Source organism: Vulpes vulpes, chromosome 16, assembly GCF_048418805.1.
Source record: "Vulpes vulpes isolate BD-2025 chromosome 16, VulVul3, whole genome shotgun sequence".
Classification (NCBI taxonomy): domain Eukaryota; kingdom Metazoa; phylum Chordata; class Mammalia; order Carnivora; family Canidae; genus Vulpes; species Vulpes vulpes.
Window position 1 is genome coordinate 1276280 of NC_132795.1, and position 21588 is coordinate 1297867.

Consider the following 21588-nt stretch of genomic DNA (forward strand, 5'->3'; position numbering starts at 1 on the left):
CTTGGTGACATAAGAAAGTGTTGCATGGACCCTATGTTGACTGCATCCTGCCCTGATCGCTCCTGCTGCTCGAGGTTCTGATGGCCGTCAGCCTTCTTGGTAGCACAGAGGTGGCAAAAAAATCATTCCGATGCTAACAGTGCACAGATGGCAGCAGGAATGGTTCCTCAACTGAAAAAGAACACATCTGCAGGTAGGAAAGTAGCCATCTGGCTTCTGGAGACGCAGTCCAGGAGCTGGTGGGGATGCCACATAAGTGGCCTTCCTCTTGGGATAAACATCTGCTTGTGACAACAGCAGGAGTTCGAGAGGCACCAGCGCGGGCCGTTGGAGCTGTTCACAGTTCCTTCCCTGGACGGTAGCAGGAGATGGGAATATACATTTGTTCTCAGCCAATCTAATTTTCCTTGGTGAAAAGAGGCTGGTTTCCCTGCCTACCCGTTTAGTTGGTTCAGTAAAAATCTAGTGTTTTCCCCCCTTTGTTACCAAAGGAGAAAGGCTTCTTTCTGTTACAGGAATGAAGAGGGCAGAGTTCAGGAGACTTGGCTGAAAGGAAACTGCTCTTTATTTGATAAAAGCAGATTGCACTGATGGCCATATCCTTTTCTTTCTCTTTTAGGCTAACATCCTAATGTTAGAGAAAGCTCTGGAGGCGACCAGAATCACACACTGTGTCTGGAGCCCCCGGAAGTAGTTAGAGTAGGAAAAAATATCCTTTGCTGAAGGTAACGGAAATGTTTGGTGATTTATCAAGCGAAATAGTATCAGCAGCCCTAAGAGTGACTTTCCTCAAACTTAACTATTGTAAGAGTTTAACAGAAGCAGGCCTTGGGCTTAATTTGAAACATATCTTCTCCTCTGTATTCTGTGTTCAATTGGTTAGTTGAGCAATCCTGGCATAATGTAACAGTTTATAATGTAAAAATGGTTGAGTTGCTTTCATTTAGCTGTTTGGGGATCATTAGGGTGTTTTTGAGAAATTTAAAAAGGGGTACCTGGGTGGCCCAGTCAGTTGGACGTCCAACTCTTGATGTTAGCTCAGGTCTTGATTTCAAGATAGTGAGTTTAAGCCATGCACTAGGCTCCACACTGAGTGTGGAACCTGCTTTAAAAGAAAAAAAAAAAAAAAAAAAGATCTGGTTTTAGAAATGCTGATGTGTCAGGCGAGACAGAATTTGGCCTTGTGATTTTACCGCAGCACTGGTGTGCGCTTTGAATCTTTTTACCAAAGTGTGGGCGTGATTTTCAGGGTATTCGTATTGGAAAATAAAATGTCTTGAATCCAGATGTGTGTCCTCATGCAGTTTTAGGTTTAAAAATGATATTAATCAGCACTCCCACAAGATGCCCTGCTTTGAGAGCCAGCGCTTTTCACCAGAAGGACCATGCTTGGAATCTGTCTTCTTTCCTCCTCTTTCTAGCTTAAGCAGATGAGGCTTTATAGACTTGGTGATTTCCTAAAGTACATTTTTAAGTTGCTTTTAATCAGCTCTTTGAGGGGAGTCAAAGGGACTCGAAGAAATGAAAGGAGCTCCTCCATCTATTCTGACCATCAGGCATGTCTTTGAGAAGAGCACAGACTAGTTTCCCTGGAACACATACTTCATTCTTAACCAGACCTGTGGTTTTTAGCCTGCTTTTCATATATCTACTGTAGTAAGCTAAGAACATGCAGAATTTTGATCCTTGATAGGATGAAAAACATTGAATAATAATTAAGAGTAATAACTTCGTTTATGCTTTACAGTAACTTCTTTAGTTTCTTGGGATTCAATTTAGCATCTGCGCAGGGATGCCTGCGGGGCCCAGTCAGTAGAGCATCTGCCTTCGGCTCAAGTCATGATCTCAGGGTCCTGGGATCGAGCCCCACGTTGAGCCCCATGCTCAGAGAGAGTCCACTTCTCCCTCTCCCTCTGCCTCTGCCCTGGCTTGTCCTCTCTCGCGCATGGGCATGCCGTCTCTCTCTTTTGCTCACTTTCTCTCTGAAATAAAATCTTTAAAAAAAAAAAAAAATTAACATCTGTGCAAAGCGAGAATCCTCTATTTCGGTTCAAAGTGAAGTGAACTTATTTGTTTATTCAGTACTTTTAAATCCTTGACACTCAGTAAGTGCCAAATGCTATCTTTTTTTTTTTTAAATCTTATTTATTTATTCAAGAGAGAGAGAGAGAAAGAGAAAGAGAGAGAGGCAGAGACACAGGCAGAGGGAGAAGCAGGCTCCATGCAGGGAGCCCGATGTGGGACTCGATCCCGGGTCTCCAGGATCATGCCCTGGTCAGAAGGCAGGCGCTAAACCGTTGACCCACCCAGGGATCCCCCTATTTTTTATTTTAAGGGCAGAATCAAAGATACTCTATTTCTTGAACAGATAGCATTGTATCATTTAGTTTCTGCTATGAGACAAACCAGGTAAGATTCAGTGCTTAAAACAGCAAGTACAGTTGACCCTTGAACAGCATGGCTTTGGACTGTGCAGGCCCACTTATATGTGGATTTTATATGGCATGGTACTATAAATGGATTCTCTCTTCCTGATGATTTTCTTAACAACTTTTTCTCTTCTCTGGTTTATTGTAAAAATAAATGTCCATCAACTGATGACTAGATAAAGAAGGGGTAAACTATATGTACAATGGAATATTACTCAGCCACCAAAAAGAATGAAATTTAGCCATTTGCACCAACGTGGATGGAGCTAGAGAGAAACACAAATGCTGTATGATTTCACTCGTGGGAAATTTAAGAAACAAAACAGAGACACATACGGGAAGAAAAAAAAAAAGAGAGAGAGAGGGAAGCAAACCATAAGAGACTCTTGACCATAGAGAACAAACTGAGGGTTGATGGAAGGTCGTGGGGCGGGGGGTAGGTGGGCGCCAGGCACTAGGGAGGCACAGCGGGGTGTTGTGTGCATGTGCTGAATCCCTGAATTCTGCTCCTGAAAGCAGTATTACCCTCCTTGTTAACCAGAATTTAAATAAAAATTTGAAACGAAAAACATACCAAATATGTGTTAATCGAGAGAGATTTTGTTGTACTCATTGTTTCTGTTTAGCACAGAAGTCAGGGTTTCTTTGAACTAAATGAGAGCTTTGAAGTTAGACCTCGACTTGTGCATAGTCTGGATTTTTTTGGAGGGAAAAAGTAATTTACTTTTTCATGCTTCCTTTTTGTTTAGGGGTTAACTCCTTTGGAGGGTAAAATGTGGAATTTTCTGAAAAGCGTTTTTTCTTTTTTAAATTGTTTTACTTAGGGGATCCCTAGGTGGCTCAGCAGTTTAGCACCTGCCTTCAGCCCAGGGTGTGATCCTGGAGTACCAGGGTCGAATCCCACACCGGGCGCCTTGCATGAAGCCTGCTTCTCCCTCTGCCTGTGTCTCTGCTTCTCTTTCTGTCTGTGTCTTTCATGAATAAATAAATAAAATCTTAAAAAAAGAAAAGACAAATTTAATTAAAAAAAATAAATTGTTTTACTTATTATTTACCACGTAAAGCTGCTTTGTTTTGAATTATTTTGTAATGTTTTGAAATGTGAATTTTTATTATCCTCATAAAAGAGCAATAAAATTGGACAAAACAATTCAACAAACTGATGTTTTGTTTGATCCTAGAACCTTGACTCTCCTTACATTTGCCTCCCTGCGTATAAAAGGGAGGCCTTGGCTGACGTCTTGTCATGAGGATGTGGCTCACATTCTCCACCAACAGTAGCCTTTCTCGTATCCTGGAGTATTTTCTAGAACACAGGAAGTAGCTCTGTCTGCCACTACGGTTCACTGCTGTGAACTCATAAGAACTCAGGCAGGGACACGTTTTTTAAGAGGCACGGAGTATTTATCGCCTTGTGTCTTTCAGGCCTGGTGGCCCTGGTGCCTCTTGGTGTCGTCTGTTTCCTGCCCTCCTGCTTCTGATTCCTTCACTGGCTCTGTCCCCTGCTGACATGCTCAAGGTTCTGTCCATCCAGCACCTCGACCCTGGTGTCCCGGTCCTTGGGTCTGCGTCTCCCTGTGAGCTCTGGGTGTCCTGGGCCCTGTGCACTAACCCCAGGGATGCTCAGATCTCCCACCAGCCTTGATGGGTCCCCCTACTTGACATCGCCTCTGACTCTGGTGCCCACACTTGCGCTGGAGCTTCCGCCTGAGGCCTGCCCTCCTCCCCCACCTGCTTGCTCTTGCCCGAATGAGGGAGCACAGGCGTCCGTAGGGAGCGGACGGGCTTCGCCCCAGCCAGCTGCCTGGACGTCAGACGTTCATCCCTGAGTGCTCAGGGCTCACGAGGACTCGTTCAACTGTTGGCTCATTCTGCTCCTTGAGTTGGGGGCTGGGGATGGAGTCTCTGGGCTCGAGGAACCCCCCCCCCCAACCGCCACCCCCAAGTTGCTGAAGGCCTTGGTGGCTCCACAGCTATGATCCTTCTCTCCTACCTGGCTTGGCCCAGTTATAGAAGTGAAGTTACATCATTTTACGTTATACTTTAAAAAAATTAACATTTCATAAACGTTTTCTCATGGGTTCACGATCTCTGTGAGGATTTTTAATGACTGTGAAGCATACTAATTCAGTAGCTTATCATGAACTCATGATTTTCAGAACGATTTGTAATGACTGCGTAAGCTATGGAATTAATAGGCCATTAACCCATTTCGTTATTTCACCTTTCCCCCCAGTTTTTACTCCTTTGAGTAATGTAATGCTCATAGGAACTTTTTTGTAATGCGTTAATTCCTTTTTTTTTTTTTTCCTGTTAAATAATTTCTTCAGAATCGGTTGCCAAGTATGGAGTTCCTCAATCACTTGGTTGCTGTTATTACTAGTAGTGTAGCAGCAGCAGCAGCAGTATGAGGCAGGAAACATTTTTCTCAGTATATGGGACAAATTTTTGCCAAAGAGTTCTGATTCCCAGTGCTGACAGAAAATTACAAGAACCCTAGAAATGGCTTTTCATTCTTCTTTTCAGTTGTTCATTTGCTTAGCCCTGCACAGCAATATGTTTTAAACACTTGAAATATTAAAAAAAAAAAAAATACAATCCAGCTTTGGCTTCTTGTTTTCCAGAAAATAAACGGATCATCCACCTTGCTGAAGAACGATAGGCAACAGGGCACCTGGGGGGCTCAGTCAGTGAAGCATCTGCCTTCTGCTCAGGCCATGACTTCAGGGTCCTGAGATTGAGCCCCACGTCCGGCTCTCTACTCAGTGTGGAGCCCGCTTATGCTCTCTTGCTCTCTCTCTGTATCAAATAAATAAAATGTTTTTTTTCAAATAAATAAAATTTTTATAAAAAAAAATGATAGACAAGTAAAATGATGGTAGTGGTGGGCATCCCGTGTAGTGATGCATAAATATTACCATGCTTCTCTAACTAGGAGGGCAGAGGAGGTTGCTGTAGGGAATAGTAGCTTGGAGAACTCTGAAAATGTTTTATTTAGGCTCTGAAAGAAATGACACATTTCCTCTCTAAGTACCTCCTGGAAAAATATCAAACTATTGTTTTAAAACAACTTAAAATTAGAGCCTGGCAAAGGTGAACGTGTTTCTGATGTTTCGGTTTTAAGGAAAGACTTTTTATCAGATTGACACGGTCTTGGAATCTCAAAAACAACTCATCCACTAAAAAAAAAAAAAAAAAAAAAAATGGTAGATTGAGCAGCAAGCAAAGCATAGAATGAGTTTAGGTGAGTGGGTGTGAACTTGTCAAAATATTAAAGGAAAAGTTAAGCTGTTATATTTTAATTTAACTTGGTAGAGAAAGCAGCTTAGACGTTCAGCTAGGCAGAAAATATTGTGGTTCTGTAGAAATGAAACCATCTGATCTTGACGCTTGGTGATTGCATGGTCTATTAATAACGTGCTAGAGTTTTTAAAAGTTTTCTCCTGCAAATGTTACTAAACGGTATTCTTGTATTGCTTTCAACTTATCAAATAGATCTTACTTCCAATTTACTGAATAGTAAATTTTCTTGGTCTCTCAAATTTGTTGACTTTTTCTTAATAAGCAGCGCAACTTAAGCCCTTTTTTTTTTTTAAATTTTTATTTATTTATGATAGTCACAGAGAGAGAGAGAGAGAGAGGCAGAGACACAGGCGGAGGGAGAAGCAGGCTCCATGCACCAGGAGCCTGATGTGGGATTCGATCCCGGGTCTCCAGGATCGCACCCTGGGCCAAAGGCAGGCGCCAAACCCTTAAGCCCTTTTTTAAACAACCATTTACTCCCCAGTCGAGACCCAGTCTAAACACAACACAAAACAAATTCTTATATTACCTTAATAGAAATTTTACAACGTATGTTTAATATGTAGGTTCTTGGCACTACCGGAGTGTTAAGGGTTAAACTTGCCATCATTTTGACTTAATCTTGGAAATGGGAGATTGTAGCATTATCGTGGAAGGAACGGAAGGAGCATGAAAAGAGGCGGGATGGAATTTCAGATGTGAAGACGAAGAGGTAGAGAGCTCACTATCAAGGTCAAGATTGAGCCTGTTTGGGAATTTTGGAACCCGCAGCCCAAGCAAGGATGGTCTCGGCCAGCCTGGACGTAATCGATTTTCAGATGAAACATCCTGCGCGATCATTTAAGTCTCCCCGGTTTCCTAGTGCGTCAGCCGGGTGCAGACCCAACTCGAGTACTAACGTTTGTCCCCCAAAGGGCCTAGCACTGTGTTCCCAAAATGCTGGTGCCTGGAGAGTTTCCATTTTGCCCTTGGGCTATTTTAAATATCGTTCGGAACTTCATGAAATTGCAATTAGACTTTCCAAGGTTAGACGATTGGATGGCAGACAGAACCTCTGGGGTGTTCCCTCTCACCGCCAACTTCCCTGTTAGTGAGTGTTCTCCTCTTACCCGAGGGAAGAGCGTGTGCCACTGAGTCCTTCTTCGAGCTGTGGGTCCATGAGGACATGGAATTACAGGGACGCCTGGGGGGCTCAGAGGTTCAGCGTCTGCCTCTGGCTCAGGTCGTGACCTTGGGGTCCTGGGATCGAGTCCCGCCTCGGGCTCCCCGCAGGGAGCCTGCTTCTCCCTCTGCCTGTGTCTCTGCCTCTCTCCCTGTGTCTCGCATGAATAAATAGGTAAATACATCTCTCCTTTTTTTTAAAAAAAGGAATGGAATTACAAACTATAAAAATTAAAGGTCTTTTCCTACATGGCTGTATTCTGATCTCCCTCCCCCTCTCTTCTAATTTGGGATGTGAACTTAGACTTTTAGAACTCCCTGTCACAGTACAGGTCCCTCAGAAGAAAGTCCGATTATCTTGCCGTGAGAAGCTCATGACGGAGGATCTGTTATGGTGCCCAACTGAAGAAACTGTGCTTGGTGTCCTTGTGCATTAGTACCTGCTTGACTGCCAGCAGCAGAGGTACCTCGGGCTGATTTAAGCTTCTGAGAGTGTTTCTGGTAAGGTTGCCGAGGTGTCCAGCTCACACAACTCCAGGCCAGGGAAATAGCTCAGTCTCGGGCATGAGGGATGCTCTTCCGCTTGCCTCTGCCTCTTGTAATAGGGGGACTTCATTCTTTCTCTTTATTTGATGTGCAACATTCTGCAGTCCGAGTTGCAAAGCCTGTGACCAAAAACAGCCATTTCAGCCGTTGGGAGATTCTGATCTATTTTTCGCTCTCCTTATTTCTGATTTCCCAAGGGAGGAGCTGATTGATCGAGCGAGGATTAGATGCTCATTTCTGGTCCAGCCAGTTGTGATCAGGGGTGGGAAGTGTACAAAGTTGTCCAGGGTTGCATTGTGACCCGTCACCAGTGGCTCGTTGAACACGTGGCTTCTCCTACTCTGTGGCCTGTATCCAGGTCACGTACAAAGTGGTGATTTGCCCACTGTGTTGCTAGGTTCTCTTTGATTTATTTGGATGAATGAAGGTCAGCATCTAGTCTGTCTTTATTGCGACCTAATTATACACAGTAACCTGTACGGACCTTGGTTGTAGTTGGGCAAGTCCTGGCAAATGTGTGGACTCGTGAAGCCAACTCCCCGGAGCCTTGCCAGGCCCCCGAAAGCTCCTGCACATTCCTTCCCGTTCTGTCTTCCTCCCCCAGGAGCAACACTAGTCTGATTTTTACCCTCACAGACTAGTGACCCGTGTCTCCAAAGTCAAACCAGATGGAGACACAGAGAGTCCACATTTGGTCTTGGGTATTTTGGTTTCAGGGGCAGACATTTGGTCAGTGCAGACTCTGGGCAGCGTCTATGTCGCTGTTAGAGAGAGTGGCAGGACCGCAACAGAGGTCGCTGCAGGGGCCGTGGGTGGGCCGTGGGTAGTGGGGGCCCTCCCAGCCAAGGTAGCCGGGCCTGCGCGGCTGCTCCCTGGGGTGCCGAGGAGGAGGCCGGGGGTGCTGGGCGGGGCTGCGCCGGGAGGAGGCCTGGTGGTGCTCGCCCTTCTGACCCCATAAGCCCGGATATCACTTCGGCTATTTAGGTCATTTGTCATTGTCCTGCCCGTGTGCAGGATCTCCTTGTCTCCCTGTGTGGGTTCTGATGAAAGGAGAGGCCCGGAGACCTGGTGTGGGGCGGCGTCCCCCGGGGCAGGACGGCCGGTGGTGGGCACCGTTCTCCAGAAGCATCATCTTCCCACAGAGGTCTTCTGCTCCCCTCACTGGGCTCCAACAGCAAGCAACCAAGTTGCACAGCTGGCTTTTCACTAAGAAGAGCAGCAGTTTTCTTTGTACATCCTTCTACAATGAGATTTACCGTATCATCAGGATCATTTGGAATCCTGACTCCTGGCTCCCACGAACCTGCCATACGTGGCCCATAGACCTAGCTGGATGGGGGTGTGTGGTGTGCGCACCACGGATAACGTCCCGGGTGCTGCTCTCCTGGGTGCTGCTCTGTTTATCTCATTTGTCTGATTAATGAACGTTACAGGGTTAGTTGGGAAATAGGATTAAAAATAAAGTAAATGATCACTTTTCCCTGGAATACAGATAAGATCAAATTGCTAACGGCTGCTCTTCCATCCTCTTCTTTTCTCCCCAGAACCATCCGAGTATGGCTGAAAAGAGACAGCGGTCAGTACTGGCCCAGCATCTATCACACGATGGCCTGTGAGTAGCTGAACTGTTCGCTGGGCAGAAGTGTGTCCAGTGCCTTTGATGATTCAAATTTCAAAATGCCTGGGTATAAAGTGCCCCTAGAGGGACGCCCGGGTGGCGCAGTCAGCAAAGCCTTAGTCATTTGATTTTGGCCCAGGCCATGATCTCAGGGTTGTGAGATCGAGCCCGGCTTTTGGCTCCACGCTCAGTGGGCTGTCTGCTTGAGGTTCTCCCTCCGTCCCCCTCCGCCCCTCCTCTCTCTCAAATAAATAAAATAGATTTTATTTATTTAATCAGGAGATACACAGAGAGAGAGGCAGACTCCCTGCGGGGAGCCCGAGGTGGGACTCGATCCCGGGACCCTGGGGTCACGCCCTGAGCCGAAGGCAGACACTCAACCCCTGGGCCCCCCCGGGTGTCCCCAGATAAATAATATCTTTAAAAAAAAAAGTGCTACTAGATTTCAAAGTGAGTTTCTTAGTTGCCCAACACTCGGCCGGCTGTGCTCAACGGCAGGAAAGCTCCTTTTCTTGTGCAGAGGAAGTCGGGTCGGCCTGTGCCATCTGCCCTCGGTCTGCCGTCTGCTGGCCTGACTGCAACTGGCTCAATTGAGCAAAACAAAACAAAACAAAAGGCGGAGTGGGGGAGGGGCGCGCCGTCGCGGGTTCCGTGTTCTGATTTTGGCAGCCGCGCCCGTGACTGCGCTTGGCAGCGGCCGTCCTGACACCGGAGCAGCCCGGGCGGCCCGTGCCCTCCTCGCCAGCCCTCTGCCCAGCCTTGTCATAACCTCCTGGGTGCGGTGCGCGATTGGGTCCACGGTGTGGCCCGTTGCCCACGGAGAATGTTCTCAGTGGTTGCATGTGTTCACAGAAATAAACCTGGAAGCTAAAGCTTTTGCTGAGAATTTGCAAGAGTCCTGAGATGCAGTGACGGAAAATCCCGCCTCACGTCCAGGCGCCGGGGGCCGCCTGCCATCCTTCCCGCCACCCCTCTTCATCCTTTCTGGAGAAGGGAGCCGGGGGGGCGGGGGGGGGGGGTCAGGCCCACCCTGGGCGCGTCCTGCCCTCCCAGCTGCTTATTCCCTCCCCGTGTGGCCCTCACTGAAAACTTGTCCTCAGTTAAGGGTGCCCGTGATCAGAGGCCCCGGAAGAGGACAGGGCTCCGGGCCGCTGCTGCTCTGCTGCTCTGCTGCTCCCGGAGGGCACTGTCAGGGCTTGGCCGGGCTCACTCCGCAGCAGCGCCCCGAGTCCCAAACACGGAGCAGCCAGTTCTCCAGCAGATCCCGCGGGGCGGGGGGTGGCCCCTGAGCGCCCCTTCCCTTGGCCGGCTCGGGACCCTGCCACCGTGTTCGGGACGAACTGGAAGGCGATGGGAGTCGGGGCTTTCCCCCGCCCCTGGCAGCGGGCCACCTGCTCCCTCGGTCGTGGTGACCGAGCCGTGGGGGTGAAGGCTCAGTGGGATGCGGGCGCGGGGCCACCCCTGCGGGCGGCAGTGGCCGAGGAGGCCGCCTGGAAGCTGCCCCGAGCCCGGGGTGCAGCGGCAGGGCACCCTGCTTGCAGCCGGCCAGGCGCATGTCAGACTGCGGGGCCGGGGACACGGCCGCTGCCGGGGACAGCGCGAAGGCCGCCCGCCCCCAGCCCCCAGCCCCCCGCCCCCCGCTTCGGCCGCGGCCTCCCAGGCTCGAGTCCTCAGCGCCGACTGTGCTCCCTGCAGTGCAGGCCGAGTTGGATTTTGGCCCCTATTTACTCCACCGCCGCCTCCTCGGTGTGTCTCTATCCCAGGTGCTTGGTGGGGCCTCGTCAGCTGCGCCCCCAACTCTAGCAGCGCAGGTGCGCCCCCTCCCTTGGCTTCCAGGCCTCACGCACCTGGCTCTGGCTCTGTCATGTCCCTTCCCAGCTCTGTGTAAAGGTCCCTCCCGGGAGCAGCTCCCAGAAGGCCAGAAACGACTGGAAAGAACGGGCACGGCGGCGCCGCGTGTGGCCGCCACCCACCTGTTAGCTCCCAGACCTACTCAGCTTGTTGCTTCCAGACGCTGCTCCCAGCCCGGCTGGGCCTGCGCCACTGGGGAGCGCGGCCTGCACCCGAACCGGCGACCTCGGGGCCGTGACTGCTTTCCATGACTTGGGGCCGAAGGCTGGACTCAGAAGATGACAGGTGCCCCGCTGGTTCTAAGAACTATCTGCACATTTTCCAGTTGAGGATATTTTAGTCGCCGTCCACCGGTTTGGACCTTTTCTTGTGACCTGACGCAGTGATCACCAAGCCAAGCCCTACGCCATCCCGTTGCTTCATGACTTTGCCTCACGTAACAAAAATTACTTTCAGAATCTGCTTCAGCTGAGGAAAAATGGTAACTTGTGCCTGCGTTTTTGGGGTTACCGTTTTATGAAATCACACCGCTGTGCAAGGCAGGTGATTTTTTTCACGACTTGTAAATGAGGAAACTGATGGCAGGGGAGTAAGTCACTGGCATGGGGTGAAGTGCCGATCCGCGCCCGTCGGACTCCGGAACGGGGCTGCCCACCACCGCCCCGGGGTGGGTACTGACTTTTCCTGCCAAGGGCCAGCCTGTGAAGATCTAGACGTCGTGGGCCAACCGGTCCCGGTGGCAACCACTCGGCTCTGCCCCCGTCGGGGCGTGAAAGCAACCTGGAGCTATACGTAAATGAAGGAGCCTGGCTGTATTCCAGAGAAACAAAAGTACCTCTATATCCAAAACTAGAGTTTTAACCGTATGATTTTGGGTGGTGATGATGCCTTTTTAAAAGGCCACTGGTTTGCAAGATGATTTGTGTTTTGTGTGTTTATAAAACTATGTGAATATCCAAACTTTTTTTTTTTTTTAATTAATACCACTTATCTCACTCGAAGCTTCCTTTCTAGGAAAAAAGCCAGGACATCTTTAGATACAGACCAAATAGATTAGAGAGGCTTTTTTTTTTAATGTAAGAATTCTCTAGCGTCGTAAAAGTACGTCAACAGGTTGTAAATTTTGCACAAGAGGATTTTACATATTTATGTATAGTGACTAGGTTGGGCATAAACAGAATTGAAAAGAAGCTTAAAACTAAAGCGTTAAGATTTTGTACCAACCTAAAAGTAAAAAAAAAAAAAAAAAAAGCAACAATGAACCAGAAACCATCCATGCATGTTTGATTTGCCAAAGGTAATTTGATGGTAGTCATTGAAGGGTGCTTTAGATGAAGAAGATACATGTAGTTCTGCGGTTAGAATTCTTAAATTCAATCTTCTTTCTGAGAAAGAGAGAGAATCTTTTTTTTTTTTTTTTTTTTTAATTTATGTATGATAGTCACAGAGAGAGAGAGAGGCAGAGACACAGGCAGAGGGAGAAGCAGGCTCCATGCACCGGGAGCCTGATGTGGGATTCGATCCCGGGTCTCCAGGACTGCGCCCCGGGCCAAAGGCAGGCGCCAAACTGCTGCGCCACCCAGGGATCCCAAAGAGAGAGAATCTTAACCAGGCTCCACACACCCAGCTTGGAGCCTGACATGGGGCTCGATCTCCTGACCCTGAGATCATGACCTGAGCTGAACTCAAGAGTCGAATGCTTACCTGACTGAGCCACCAGGCGCCCCATCACTGTTTGGTGTGCGAGACGAGGGGTGCAGGCCTCAGTGGCACGTGATTGTGTGGCGTGCAGACAGCTGCAGCTCCTACCTGCCGGCGGGGCCGTTCTCGGAACGCACCAGAAAAGAGCCTCTTTCCACGATCTCATCATGCAGCCAGCGGTGTCTTGGCCTTCGGGTGCAGCCCAGTGTTAGAGTTTACTTTCGTCCCTCGGTGGAAAATACCAGCCCCTTGTAGAGAGAAAACTTTATTCTCAAAAGGCAAGGTCCTAAGATTTTTTTTTCTTTTACTTTTTTATAAGAAGTGTTACCTCAGAGTAAACTGAGGTTTGTGTGCCTCGTGGTGTGAACCACCTCACTGCGGTTCTCTCATGGTCCGTTAACCTTCTTTAGGGCTGAATCGAACCCAAGCATTTTTTCTTCCACATGTTCCATGTTCCAAAGCACTTGAATCCTGATTTTTAGCAGAAGGAAATGATTTAGAGTTTCTCCTTTCTGAAACTCATTCTCTGGCCCACGGTTTCTGGAAGACGGACATGTGGAACCTGGAAGGGGGTATGGACGTGAGCACAGCGGTGCTATCCCGGGCACGTTACCCTGCTGTGGATAAAGAAGCATGGACACATCTCACAGCTGCACTTACCACAAACTGAGATTGAATGCGTCATTCGAAACAGAACCTCTCTTGACCCTTGGGAGAGAAAACATAGTCCCAAAGTGGCTTTTCTGGCTTGGTCACGCGAGCAGGGGATGGGGATTCTGGTACGGGGAACCCCTTTCCACAGACTCCAGCTACTCTGCTACCTGCTACGGGGGAAGGGCTGGGGGGCAGGATGGTCTGCTGGGCCTGGGCAACAGACCCCTCACGCCCCGCACTGGCCCCCCGCTCTGCAGTCTACGGGCAGGAGTTGCAAGCAGAGGAAACTTCCTGCTGGCTCGCTTCAAAGTCCTAAAAATAATGTAGAAGATTTTTTTGAATTGGAATTTTGAGCTAAAATAACAGAACGAACTTCAATGGCATTTTCCATGTACATCATCATTTTCTATAAAACCTTCTTGATCTCGTTCTTAAACCTAAAGTGGATAACTCTTTAATAATGTACTTTGAACGATGACTCAGAAGGCTCAGCTTGGCTTCTAACGTGGTCTTTGTCTTTCCGCAGCTCCCTGCTCTGCCATGGCTTACCATCACGACAGCAGGCGGGTGTTCGTGGGCCAGGATAACGGCGCCGTAATGGTAGGTGCCTCTCGCCGTGTTTCCGTTGTATTGACCACCCGGTGCTCACGCCTGTTGGACAGTTTAAGAACGGCGAACCCCTGGTCGTTGGCATAAACCCTGGTTAATTCAGTAGGGCTGTTAGGCCTCCATGTGGATTAATTTTAATTTGCTTACTTTAAACCCAGCCGTGGAGCTGGGAATGCTTTCAGGCTTGATGGTTTGGTGCTCGGGCTAGCCTACGAAGCACAGCCTTCACACAGAGACTGTGTGGGGTGTAGCAGCCCCATCCTCAGCCCACGAGGGGGCTGGGGCCCGAGGGCACGGCGGGAAGCCCAGGTGCTGCCTGTGTGTGGGTAAGCGCGAGTGAGCGCCGACGGGGAGGGGAGCAAGGCCAGGGAGCATCATCCAACCAGCAGCTCCTGGAGCTCTTGGAGGCAGCGCTCCTCAAACTACCCCTGGTGAAGGACCAGATATTTAAAAATCTCAATTTGTTACAGATTGGTAGGAATTTTTGTGAGTCTAATTGTGTGGGTGTGTGTTTACGATGTATATTTTCTTAATGGAGATGTGATTCATACAAGATTCACCATTTTAAGGTCATGCGATGTACTGGTTTTGTAATATATGCACAAGATTCTACAGCCATTAACATTACCTAATTCCAGAACATTATCACTCCCCCCGCCCCATAAGCTCATACCCATTAGCAGTCAGCCTTCACTCCCTCTTCTCCCAACTCCTGGCAATTATTTATTTTTTTTTATTTTAAGATTTTATTTATTTATTCATGAGAGACACACAGAGAGAGGCAGAGACACAGGCAGAGGGAGAAGCAGGCTCCACGCTGGGAGCCTGACATGGGACTCGATCCCGGGACCCCGGGGTCACACCCTGGGTTGAAGGTGGCGCTAAACCGCCGAGCCACCCGGACTACCCACTCCTGGCAATTATGAACCTGCTTTCAGAGTCCAGAGATTTGCCTGTTTTAGACATTTTATGTGAACAGAATCACATAACATGTGTTGCCTTTTATGTCTGGCGTCTTTCACTGAGCAGGACATTTCCAAGGTTCATCCCTGTGGTAGCTTGAATTAGCAGCTCGTTGCTCTCTGCGATGGAGTGGTTTTCTGTTAAATGGACAGGGTAGCCCCTCACGACCCTTTGTGCTCCTGTGAGGCTGGTCGTCAGGTGCCGCCGTCTTTCCTGAAGTTAGTGATCCGAGTCCTCTTGCTGTTCTTCATTGCTCCAGCTAAATGTACCTTAATTTCATCCATTTTTTCTGAGAACCAGTTTTGGTTTCATTGGTCTTTTTCTTTTTTTTTTCCCCTGGTCTGTGTGTATTTATTTCACCTCTAGTTTTATTATTTTCTTCCTTCTATTTGCTTTGGGTTTAGCTTGCTGGATTGATGCTTTTGATATTACATTGTTGAATGAGAAAGTCCATGGATTCATAACAATATGAAATTGCTCTCGAGGTTTCTGAACACTCACTGCTAATTTCTCCACTTCTCTCATCAGGACCAGCCATCTGCAGACCAACTGAGTAGTCCTGCTTTACAGAATAGAAACAGTAAGAGTAAGACTTAGCCAGCAGGGTCCCATAGGTGTGAGGTGATGTCGCGAATAGGGCCACGCGGAGTGCAGGAATTGTTGGCGGGTGTGCACGCCCTCCTCGAGGCAGAGCGCTGGAGAGGGTTGAGCAGGCTCACCAATGTGCCCAGTCCTAGAGGGTGGCGAGGAGCTACCCGGGGCGGGATGGGTGGCGGAGGACCTCCAGACTGCAGAGGAGGACGGCAGTGAGGCACCTGGCAGCGTTGCACACCCGCAGCCGGGGAGGCGGCCGGAGCGGGTCCCAGACGCCTTTCTTCAGCGCTGCGTGTTGAGCAGAGTGCGCACTGCGGAGAGCGGAGGCGATCCTGCTGGGCCGGTTGGGGCAGGATGCTTGTGGTCTGTGGGAAGTTCAGATGATACATAAATAAAGAAGCGTCCCATTGCAAGCTATAGTGAGTGCTGCAGAGACACCAAGAGGGCGGTGAGTGACAGCATCCGGCGGTTTGCGGCCCCACCCCACAGGATTATCAGGGAGGCTGCTCCCAGGATGGGACATTTCAGCTGAGACCTGGAGGGCGGGGAGGAGCCAAACAGAGCCAGAGTAGGTTTTCCAGAAGTGAATGTCCACTTGAAGGCTTGAGGTGGGGAGATCTCTGTGTTTGAGGCCGTGACAGAGGCTGGATGGCGTTGAGTGCCCGGCTGGGGCTGAGGGCCGATGGGAGGAGGGGGCTGAGGCCAGGTCACGCCGGGCCTGGCAGGTGTGGGTAATGTGTTAGGGTCAGTCGTGGGCACCGGGGGAAGCTCTTACAGGGCTCTCAGCAGGCGTGTGACATGATACAATTTAGGCCTTTGCAAGATCCCTGTGGCCTTGCTCGCTGGAGAAGAGGTCATGGGGTGGGGCAGGAGTAGAAGCTGGTGGCCCAGCTGTTGTGGCGGCCTGGATGAAAGGGGAGAGTGGGCAAAAGTGGATGGAGTTGAGGTGCATCTGGGAGAGGTTGGGCATGAGGAGGGGAGGAAGAAGAGGACGTCAGGTGACAGCCAGGTCTCTGGCTTGAGTAACTGGGTGCACAGTGCTGTCCTTTACCGAGAAGAGAAAGACTTGGGGATGTGGGGGGAAGGAGCCTTTGGGAGGAAGGGGGACAGTAGGGAAGCAGTCAGCCGGCTGTACAGTTGAGAGACCAGGGGAGCTGGTGGCCGTGGGGGTCAGCATTGGCTATGCAGGCCCAGAGCTGGGCCCCTGGGCGGGGGGACGTTAGCATGTTGGGCGTTTGTTAGGCCATACGGATGGCTGTGTTCACCTGGGGGAGAGAGTGAGAGAGGCGAGGGCCCAGGTCTGGGTCCTAAATAACAACATTCAGACGTGGGGTTAGTGGGGACGTCCACTGGGGAAGAAGGGGGGGTCGTGATCCTTCTGTGTGTAGTAGTAAGAAGCTCCAACTGTATTCTGTAAGCAAGTTTCTCAGACACACACTGTCCTGCACGTCATTTAGGGAACTGAATGCAATACGTGCTCTCTGATTCCACCCCAGGTTCCCAGCTCCTGAATCCCTAGGTGAGGGGGTCTGGGATTCAGTAGTTTAGCAAGTCTTCCAGGTGAATGTTGGCTCACAACCTTGGGGACTCCCCAGGTGGGATCTGAAACCAGCCCCCATGCTCGGAGGGCAGGGAGACACTGCAGAAAGAGACCGTTCCAGAGGGCTGGGTGGCAGGGTTAATAAGCAAGGGAGCTTCCATGCAAGGCTGGTCTTGAGTGACGGCAAGAGGAGTAGACCTCTGCCCCCACCCACCAGGAGCCTTAGGTGGGCTCAGCCACCTACAGCTTCCAGGTGGCCCCAGCACCACTCACTGTCAGGGCCAATGGCTTGGAACAGCCTCTGGGCGAGGAGCCTCTGGCTGCCATTGCCAGGGCCCAGCTTGTGGGTCAGCTGGTGGTCGTGTGAACCTCAGGGTCAGGTGCATCAGGGGAGCCATTGAGGAGCAGTAAGTGGGGGAGGAGAGAATCGCTGGGGTTCTGTTTTGTGAGCTTAGTGTGCTAATTTGAGGTGTTTGGGGGGACAAGGCTGAAATGGAGGCGTCCCAGTGCCGGGTCTGTGCCACTGCAACGCTGGGGTGGTGTTGGCTTTGAGAGCCCTCTGGGCAACAGACTTGATGTCTAGTTGTTGTGGGTGTTTTATAGAGAGCAGGGTTAAGATGGCTTCCAGAGTTTTATTGTTATTTATTTTTAATTTATTTTTAAGATTTTATTTATTTCTGAGACACCGAGAGAGAGAGAGAGAGGCAGAGACACAGGCAGAGGGAGAAGCAGGCTCCCTGCGGGGAGCCCGATGGGAGACTCAATCCTGAGACCCCAGGGTCACACCCTGAGCCGAAGGCAGACACTCGACCACTGGGCCACCCGGGCATCCCCATGCCATCCGTTTGAAACTCAGTTTTGTTTTGTTTTTGACCCACTTATTCCATGGAGCTTCACGTGAGGGTAACAGTGTCAGGTGCAGTAGAAGATGACGTCAGGCCTGGAAAATGGCCTTGAGGATGGCAGGGAGCGCTGGTAGTAAGCGAAGAAGGCCCTTTCCGAGCCTGCGGTGGGGCGCCAGGTGGGCTGATGGTTAGAGAAGGGGCCGAAGGAGAAAAGAGTTTTGCGAAAAGAGTTTTGTTTTTTTTCTTGTTTCTGAAATTAAACGATAAGAAGCTTTGAGTGTGTTTAAGGGCCGGGAATCAAAAAGCCATGGAAAGGACAGGTGCTCTGCCCATCAGCCTGGGGCCGCTGCAAATACCGTCGTCGTCGTCGTAATTGCACATGTTCTTGTTTTTCTCCTTCTGAAAATGTCATAGGAGTATGATGGTCATGTGCAGACACACATAACCAGAAGCCATGAAGCACAAAGAGTCTCTCCAGGGGTGGCAGTGGTTGCCCATTTCTCTAGGGACCCTCCTTGTGGCTCCCGGTGCAAGGGTGGACTCTGTGATTACAGGACAGCGTCTAAAGGACAGTCACACAAACGCTCTTCAGTGCGAAGAGCCAATGTAAATCCAGTTTATCGTTCATTAGCAGTTGATCTACTGATTTTCCGCCAATACAGAGTAGTATTTATACAGTGATATATGTACTAATACGTTCATACTGGGGATATGTGCACGTGTGTATATATCCTCAGTGTGTGCGGATGCTGTATATATTTTTATACACACACACACACAAATACATACTGATACATTTTTTGTACTTTGTAATACCAACACAGTGAGCAAGTGCCTGTGTGTGTGTGTGTGTGTGTGTTTTAAAAATTCATTACTTCCATAGCTAGTTGTGGATTTTACGGTTTTGAAAATTAAGTTCCTGTTTTTTAAACCACTAACTTTTTCTTATTGCATGTGTTTACTTTTAGGAATTTCACGTTTCTGAAGATTTTAATAAAATGAACTTTATCAAGACCTACCCAGGTAATTATAACACACAGACATACTTGCATACACGTGCATGAGATAGATACACACACAACTACAGCATGGTCCCTTATGATCAAAATTAGGTTTTCACATAACTTTTTAGATGTGTTTCCCCCAGTTGAGTAGGATGCTGTTAACTCATTAGAGTTATTTACCATCTTTTTCCTGCTTATCAGTGTTTAAATTTTTGCATCCTGTTCTATTGAGCGTGTTATCTGATTTAATTTAACCATTCTGTTTTCGAGCAAACGTACTGCTTCCATTTTTTGATAATACACACTAACATAGGTGATAACATATATGTATCCGTGAGGGTATATTTCATATATACACACGTGTGTGTGTCCTTGACTACTGCTCTGACTCTAATCCTGTAACCGTGGTTACTTCTATTTAAGACAGATTCCTAAAAATGGAATAACTGGGTCAAAAATTAAAAAGTTTTTTACTGCTCTAGATTTGTTTTGTAAACTTCTTCCCAGCATTAGTGTAAAGTTTTATAATCCCATGAGTGGTGGTTGAGAGTGTTCTCAAGATCAGAAGTTTCTCTCTCTAGCCTCTGACTCTGTTCATCAGACTGGGCACTTATTAGATACCTGCTGTTTGCCAGGTCCTGTAGTAGATGAAGGAGACTAGACGGTCACTGGCCTAGTGTGGCTCCCAATCAACCTGGAAATGCAGACATCTTAGGAGTTAGGTAATAGAATACCTTCCTCATTCTCAGCTATTATTTTGGAATACAGAACTTTATAAATACTTTTTCTTTATAAATAATAGGTTACACACAAATTATTCCAGAAACAAAAAGTTTACACTATTTTTTTTAACTTCAGAAAATTATTTACAATGCCAGTGTCATTTAAGATTGATTGGTTTTAGAGAGAATGATATGGAAGGGGGGGGGGTGCAGAGGGAGAGAAGCAGGCTTCCCACTTCCCCACTGAGTGAGCTTGGAGCCCAGCGTGGGCTCCATGTCTGAGATCATGACCTGAGCCGAGACCAAGAGTCGGTGATTTAGCCGACTGAGCCACCCAGGTGCCGCTACAATGCTAGTGTTTTCTAGAAGGTCAAAATACTAAAGTGGTAGACAATAAAATAATGTTGCTCCTTTAAGAAAAGACTACCACTTTCCATATGGAACTTGATAATAAGAGCAAAGTAGACATTTTCTCTTGAGGACAGCAAAAAGGGAAAGAAGGTCTGGCCTTCGATTGGTTATTGGAATCCCTCTTGAGCATCAGTGTTGAGTGGTCTGTGCTTCTGATTGTCTACCAAGCAGGGAGACTGGGGTGGGGGCTGGGGGGACCCAGGGAAGCCTGCAGTCGTGAGCTGGGTGGTGCAGGTACTGGGAAAGCTGCTCACAGAGCACGGGAGCTCACAGACCATGGGAGGATTGTTCAGACCATGAGCCTCCAGGCCGAGCAGCCTGAGGAGGTGCGCCCCGGTTCTGAGTCGGAAGGCCCCGTTTCTTTGTGAAGAGCACAGACTTCCTTTTCTGTTCCTGCAGCTCATCAGAACCGGGTGTCTGCGATTATCTTCAGCCTGGCGGCAGAGTGGGTGATAAGCACCGGCCACGACAAGTGTGTCAGCTGGATGTGCACCCGCAGTGGAAACATGCTCGGGAGGCACTTCTTCACTTCCTGGGCCTCGTGTTTACAGTATCCTTTGAAGGGCTGGACCTTCTCCTGCCCAGCACCTCCTCCTCTCAGTAATTAGCTTGGAGCATGACCGTGTTGTCCATAGAGATCCAAAGGCTGAGTGATTGCTGTGTATTTCACATGGAATCCAAGACTTGTATCTGCTTTTCTTTGGTATAAAATGGGTATTTTAAAAATAATAATGAGATGAATTGCTGTTCTTATTGAGAGGTCCTGTCCATTTATAACACAGAATCTTGGGAACCTAAACCTCATTAATGCAAACCTCCCACCCTCTCATTCCTTTGCATTTCAAGGTGATAGAAAGGACTTTTTTGTTCAATAAAGAGAGACAAAAAGGAATCAATCTTTTATTTGGTTATTTGCAGACCCTGAAAGAGAATATAATAAGGATTGCGATCCTGAAGTTCATAAACGGTCTTAAAGGAATTTTATAGATTGTGTGAACGTGGAGAGGGTTCATAATCCTTTCAATATTCTGAAAGTGCCTCAAGATTACTGCTTTCACAATTTTTCACCACTGTATGGAATTTGTCTCATGTAGAATTTGCCCTTGCTTTGGGCTGCCCGTGGTAGCTGCGTATCTTAGTGACAGCAGGAGCAAGGCTGTCAGCAAGACAAACACCCCACAGTCGTTTCTTTTTAGAGTTAGATGTCTAGCATAGTAAATTCTTTTTTTTTTTCCCCATCGAAAACCTCTATAAAAAAGGTTTGCTACATATGGATACATGGCATGAGATGTTTACAGTGAACGTTAAAGCAGTACCATACACTTTACAACCAAGTAAGAGAGAAATACTCAGATATATCATGGGCTAAATAAATGTTCCTGTGATGTGCTGGCTCTTCATATGGATCGATAAAAAGTGTCACAGAAGCACAGAGGCATGGCCCAGCCTGTGATGCTCCTTTGACCTGTGTTTTGGAATTAAAGCAGTGCTTACCCTGATGTGTTTAAACTGCGGATTGGCTGCAAATGTCTATGGCCATTAAGTGGCCGAGAAAGTAATCAGCTGTTACTAATAGTATATTTTTTAAATTTAAATTTACCACTACCCCAAATAACTGCCTTTGGGATGATTAAACT

The 21588-nt window shown here is 48.4% G+C and overlaps 1 protein-coding gene across 1 annotated transcript in view; it reads left to right on the plus strand.

Annotated features, from left to right (window-relative positions):
- WDFY1 (WD repeat and FYVE domain containing 1) overlaps nucleotides 1-21588 on the plus strand; it is a 44637-nt gene that overhangs the window by 8507 nt on the left and 14542 nt on the right. Inside the window, exons 2-5 of the mRNA XM_072742177.1 lie at nucleotides 8984-9051; nucleotides 13790-13863; nucleotides 18783-18837; nucleotides 20351-20501. Coding sequence (XP_072598278.1) covers nucleotides 8984-9051; nucleotides 13790-13863; nucleotides 18783-18837; nucleotides 20351-20501 — 348 coding nt within the window. The remainder of the gene's footprint in view (nucleotides 1-8983; nucleotides 9052-13789; nucleotides 13864-18782; nucleotides 18838-20350; nucleotides 20502-21588) is intronic.